This window comes from Aulonocara stuartgranti, assembly GCF_965226115.1.
Source record: "Aulonocara stuartgranti genome assembly, chromosome: 17".
In the NCBI taxonomy this organism is placed as follows: Eukaryota; Metazoa; Chordata; class Actinopteri; order Cichliformes; family Cichlidae; genus Aulonocara; species Aulonocara stuartgranti.
The window spans coordinates 14,822,544-14,828,810 of record NC_138953.1 but is presented as its reverse complement, the minus strand read 5'-3'; the positions used below and the strand labels follow the sequence as shown (position 1 = coordinate 14,828,810).

General features: G+C 42.2%; 1 protein-coding gene across 1 annotated transcript; it reads right to left on the bottom strand.

Moving 5' to 3' along the window:
- Positions 1-844: 844 nt before the first annotated feature.
- Positions 845-5,470, bottom strand: LOC309693047 (uncharacterized protein; the record flags this gene model as incomplete). The annotated part of the gene is made up of 14 exons (XM_082512027.1): positions 5,361-5,470; positions 5,038-5,142; positions 4,766-4,933; positions 4,529-4,645; positions 3,962-4,231; positions 3,686-3,790; positions 3,414-3,581; positions 3,177-3,293; positions 2,373-2,878; positions 2,230-2,311; positions 1,935-2,036; positions 1,698-1,814; positions 1,349-1,400; positions 845-1,034 (listed from the first exon to the last, which is right to left on the bottom strand). Exons 1-14 carry the CDS (start codon positions 5,407-5,409, stop codon positions 845-847), a joined length of 2,148 nt encoding a protein of 715 aa, XP_082368153.1. The 5' UTR covers positions 5,410-5,470.
- Positions 5,471-6,267: the final 797 nt, after the last annotated feature.

The following is a 6,267-nucleotide window of genomic DNA, read 5'->3' as shown; positions in this document are numbered from 1 at the left end:
TGTAGTTGTGGCGGTACTTGTAGTTGGGATGGTGGTTGTGGATGTAGTTGGGGCGGTGGTTGTAGTTGTAGTTGGGGTTGTGGTTGTAGTTGTAGCTGGGGTGGTGGTTGTAGTTGTAGTTGGGGTGGTGGTTGTAGTTGTAGTTGGGGCGGTGGTTGTAGTTGTAGTTGGGGTGGTGGTTGTAGTTGTAGTTGGGGTGGTGGTTGTAGTTGTGGCGGTAGTTGTAGTTGGGGTGGTTGTTGTAGTTGTAGCTGGGGCGGTGATTGTAGTTGTAGTTGGGGTGGTGGTGGTGGTTGTGGCGATACTTGAAGTTGGGGTGATGGTTGTAGTTGTAGTTGTGGCGGTAGTTGTAGTTGGGATGGTGGTTGTAGTTGTAGTTGGGGCGGTGGTTGTAGTTGTAGTTGGGGTGGTGGTTGTAGTTGTAGCTGGGGTGGTGGTTGTAGTTGTGGCGGTACTTGTTGTTGGGGTGGTTGTAGTTGCGGCGGTACTTGTAGTTGGGGTGGTGGTTGTAGTTGTGGCGGTAGTTGTAGTTGTAGTTGGGGCGGTGGTTGTAGTTGTAGTTGGGGTGGTGGTTGTAGTTGTAGTTGGGGTGGTGGTTGTAGTTGTGGCGGTACTTGTAGTTGGGATGGTGGTTGTGGATGTAGTTGGGGCGGTGGTTGTAGTTGTAGTTGGGGTTGTGGTTGTAGTTGTAGCTGGGGTGGTGGTTATAGTCGTGGCGGTACTTGTAGTTGGGGTGGTGGTTGTAGTTGTAGTTGGGGTGGTGGTTGTAGTTGTCGCGGTGGTTGTAGTTGTAGTTGGGGTGGTGGTTGTAGTTGGGGTGGAGGTTGTTGTTGTGGCAGTGGTTTTAGTTGTAGTTGGGGTGGTCGTTGCAGTTGTAGTTGGGGTGGTGGTTGTAGCTGTGGCGGTACTTGTAGTTGGGGCAGTGGTTGAAGTTGTAGTTGGGGTGGTGGTTGTAGTTGTAGCTGGGGTCGTCGTTTTTGTTGTAGTTGGGGTGGTAGATGCTGTTGTAGTTGGGGTGGTGGTTGTAGTTGTAGCTGGGGCGGTGATTATAGTTGTAGTTGGGGTGGTGGTTGTAGTTGTGGCGGTAGTTGTAGTTGGGGTGGTGGTTGTAGTTGTAGCTGGGGTGGTGGTTGTAGTTGTAGTTGGGGCGGTGGTTGTAGTTGTAGTTGGGGTGGTGGTTGTAGTTGGGGTGGTGGTTGTAGTTGTGGCAGTGGTTGTAGTTGTAGTTGGGGGGATGGTTGTAGTTGGGGCAGCAGTTGTAGTTGGTGCTGCAGAACAGGCAACACCTGATACTGTACCAACGCTCTGCATGAAAGGTAGAGAACCCAGGCTTAAAGCAGCTGCACACAGGTTTGCAGATGCGCAGCCGTAACCTGGAAACGTGCTGGTGCCGCTTTTGACTACAGACCAAAGAGAAGAATTTCAGGATATGTTTTAAATTGGCTACTTTCCAGGAAGCTTAATATATTTCATGCAAAAAAAACAACTTAACAGCTTTTTAAAAACTTTATGTTTGTCTGACTTCCAGGCTTGAAATTTAAAATCTTATCACAGTAACTTTCACACCCAAGGATAACATTTAGTATAAATTAGGGTAAAAGTTTCCGCTCTTTTATATGTCAGATGTATCACAAAAGAATTTGAAATCATCTTTGATCTAAAACCGATGACACAACTGATACAACATAAAGACTCACTGGTTGATTGGAAGCATTGGTTCTCCACTCCCTGACACTGTAATGTGGAGGAGCACTGACCAGTGGAAGGGTCACAAAAGTTGCATACTCCACCATTATTTGACTGAGAAGCAGGATCTGAAACACAAAAGGAGGACATTTCATTTCAGAACAGAGACTCTTACAACATCAGATTATTGTTTTTATTTCTTTATATTATTCTTTTGTCTTCGATGAGCAACGTAGTATTTAACTTACTTGGTAGAGTTGCTGAGTTGCAGTTATCTGTGTTGCAGCATTGAGCAGAAGCCAGAGCACTTTGAAAACCCAGGTCGACTGAAAATGTCTGAGAGGTTACGGCTGGACACAGGGAGGAAGATGCACATGCCTTGTAGATTTGTGTGACCGGAGTTCCAGATGAAGTAGCTACAAATTCAAAGTGCGGTTTGTCAATGTTGATGGAACACAAATAGCTTCTCAGCAGTTGTAATTTGGTGAAAATATGAAATATGATTTGAAGAAAACATTACCTAGAATGGTAGCTGTAACACACATTGTTTCCGATGAGGAGCATGTAAGTAGTGCTGTGCTTGAACATGCTGAATTTGTGCAGGTTTGGCACTGGAGGGCTCCAGCTGCAATCAGGAGAGAAACACAAAACTGATCATCACAATTTAAATATATAGCAAATATGACATTTGTAGTTGTGGCGGTAGTTGTAGTTGGGGTGGTGGTTGTAGTTGGGGTGGTGATTGTAGTTTTGGCAGTGGTTGTAAGTGTAGTTGGGGTGGTGGTTGTAGTTGTACCTGGGGTGGTGGTTGTAGTTGTGGCGGTAGTTGTAGTTGGGGTGGTGGTTGTAGTTGTGGCAGTGGTTGTAGTTGTAGTTGGGGTGGTGGTTGTAGTTGTACCTGGGGTGGTGGTTGTAGTTGTGGCGGTAGTTGTAGTTGGGGTGGTGGTTGTAGTTGTGGCAGTGGTTGTAGTTGTAGTTGGGGTGGTGGTTGTAGTTGTGGCAGTGGTTATAGTTGTAGTTGGGGGGATGGTTGTAGTCGGGGCAGCAGTTGTAGTTGGTGCTGCAGAACAGGCAACACCTGATACTGTACCAACGCTCTGCATGAAAGGTAGAGAACCCAGGCTTAAAGCAGCTGCACACAGGTTTGCAGATGCGCAGCCGTAACCTGGATACGTGCTGGTGCCGCTTTTGACTGCAGATCAAAAAGAAGAATTTCAGGATATGTTTTAAATTGGCTACTTTCCAGGAAGCTTAATATATTTCATGCAAAAAAACAACTTAACAGCTTTTTAAAACGTTTATGTGTTTGTCTGACTTCCAGGCTTGAAATTTAAAATCTTATTACAGTAACTTTCACACCCAAGGACAACATTTAGTATAAATTAGGGTAAAAGTTTCTGCTCTTTTATATGTCAGATGTATCACAAAAGAATTTGAAATCATCTTTGATCTAAAACCGATGACACAACTGATACAACATAAAGACTCACTGGTTGATTGGAAGCATTGGTTCTCCACTCCCTGACACTGTAATGTGGAGGAGCACTGACCAGTGGAAGGGTCACAAAAGTTGCATACTCCACCATTATTTGACTGAGAAGCAGGATCTGAAACACAAAAGGAGGACATTTCATTTCAGAACAGAGACTCTTACAACATCAGATTATTGTTTTTATTTCTTTATATTATTCTTTTGTCTTCGATGAGCAACGTAGTATTTAACTTACTTGGTAGAGTTGCTGAGTTGCAGTTATCTGTGTTGCAGCATTGAGCAGAAGCCAGAGCACTTTGAAAACCCAGGTCGACTGAAAATGTCTGAGAGGTTACGGCTGGACACAGGGAGGAAGATGCACATGCCTTGTAGATTTGTGTGACCGGAGTTCCAGATGAAGTAGCTACAAATTCAAAGTGCGGTTTGTCAATGTTGATGGAACACAAATAGCTTCTCAGCAGTTGTAATTTGGTGAAAATATGAAATATGATATGAAGAAAACATTACCTAGAATGGTAGCTGTAACACACATTGTTTCCGATGAGGAGCATGTAAGTAGTGCTGTGCTTGAACATGCTGAATTTGTGCAGGTTTGGCACTGGAGGGCTCCAGCTGCAATCAGGAGAGAAACACAAAACTGATCATCACAATTTAAATATATAGCAAATATGACATTTGTAGTTGTGGCGGTAGTTGTAGTTGGGGTGGTGGTTGTAGTTGGGGTGGTGATTGTAGTTTTGGCAGTGGTTGTAAGTGTAGTTGGGGTGGTGGTTGTAGTTGTACCTGGGGTGGTGGTTGTAGTTGTGGCGGTAGTTGTAGTTGGGGTGGTGGTTGTAGTTGGGGTGGTGGTTGTAGTTGTGGCAGTGGTTGTAGTTGTAGTTGGGGGGATGGTTGTAGTTGGGGCAGCAGTTGTAGTTGGTGCTGCAGAACAGGCAACACCTGATACTGTACCAACGCTCTGCATGAAAGGTAGAGAACCCAGGCTTAAAGCAGCTGCACACAGGTTTGCAGATGCGCAGCCGTAACCTGGAAACGTGCTGGTGCCGCTATTGACTGCAGATCAAAGAGAAGAATTTCAGGATATGTTTTAAATTGGCTACTTTCCAGGAAGCTTAATATATTTCATGCAAAAAAAACAACTTAACAGCTTTTTAAAAACTTTATGTTTGTCTGACTTCCAGGCTTGAAATTTAAAATCTTATCACAGTAACTTTCACACCCAAGGATAACATTTAGTATAAATTAGGGTAAAAGTTTCCGCTCTTTTATATGTCAGATGTATCACAAAAGAATTTGAAATCATCTTTGATCTAAAACCGATGACACAACTGATACAACATAAAGACTCACTGGTTGATTGGAAGCATTGGTTCTCCACTCCCTGACACTGTAATGTGGAGGAGCACTGACCAGTGGAAGGGTCACAAAAGTTGCATACTCCACCATTATTTGACTGAGAAGCAGGATCTGAAACACAAAAGGAGGACATTTCATTTCAGAACAGAGACTCTTACAACATCAGATTATTGTTTTTATTTCTTTATATTATTCTTTTGTCTTCGATGAGCAACGTAGTATTTAACTTACTTGGTAGAGTTGCTGAGTTGCAGTTATCTGTGTTGCAGCATTGAGCAGAAGCAAGAGCACTTTGAAAACCCAGGTCGACTGAAAATGTCTGAGAGGTTACGGCTGGACACAGGGAGGAAGATGCACATGCCTTGTAGATTTGTGTGACCGGAGTTCCAGATGAAGTAGCTACAAATTCAAAGTGCAGTTTGTTAATGTTGATGGAACACAAATAGCTTCACAGTGGATGTAATTTGGTGAAAATATAAAATATGCTATGAAGAAAACATTACCTAGAATGGTAGCTGTAACACACATTGTTTCCGATGAGGAGCATGTAAGTAGTGCTGTGCTTGAACATGCTGAATTTGTGCAGGTTTGGCACTGGAGGGCTCCAGCTGCAATCAGGAGAGAAACACAAAACTGATCATCACAATTTAAATATATAGCAAATATGAGATGTTCTGAAAGTTCATATTGGGTTACAGCAGGTTACAGTTGAGTCAATTCTACTCACTAACTTTGGGGGAAAAAATTACAATGTAAGATTTAAATAAAATATTTAAAGCTTTAAATTAGACTCTCTTCTACCTGCAGGTGAAATGAGTGTAGTTACCTGTGGTGGAGAGTGCCCAGAGGAGAAACAGAGAAAACAGCAGCTTCATTGTGATGAACAGGTCAGTTCTGCAGATTAGTTTGCCTGGACTGTGATACTAAAGCTGAGGAGCAGCACTGCACTTTATATACTGAACAGGTGACCTCACAATTGCATGTGTTCACATTTTTACAGCATGACCATTCATGCAATTAACTCTTCTTTTGTCAAATCATTATGTCACAGCACCTTACCACACCTTTCCTCTTCAATTCAATAACAAGTATTCGTGCATCACAAAAAACACAGGAATTCTTTTTTACATTATTAAGTTTTTAACAAATGAGAATGACCTTGCGTCTTGTGTCATTAAGCCATCATCTTTAATTTTGACTTTGAAACCATAATTGACTTTTTGTTCAGACAATTCAATTTATTTATAACAGCTGACACTTCCGAATAAAATCAGGACCAAATGTTATGAAACAACCCTGGAATAACTTTTCTACAACTGATGAAGATCAAGCCTAAATGCTTTACATTAAGTGTTGTCCTCTACATATACTACTAATCATAAATGGTGTCTAAATAGATCAGGGGTTATCAACTACATTTGTCTAAGGACCAGAATTTTATCAGCACACACTGTGAGGACCAGATGCTCTCATAAAGTAACTGAAGTAACATAAACATAACATCAAGTACCTCACATTACCTGTACTGTAGTAAGCCACTAGAGAGCGACTGCAATATTTTAGGCTTCATATTTGTGAGGCTAATAATGCATTCAGCGAAATCATACAGTTTTTGTCATAATGTAGCTTCATGTTTGTTTGTCTAAGAGAGGGACACAAACTTAGAGATCCTACAGAGGTCAAGATAAAACAAAAGAAAGAAGTCCAAAAAGAACTATTAATTTGCTAACAAA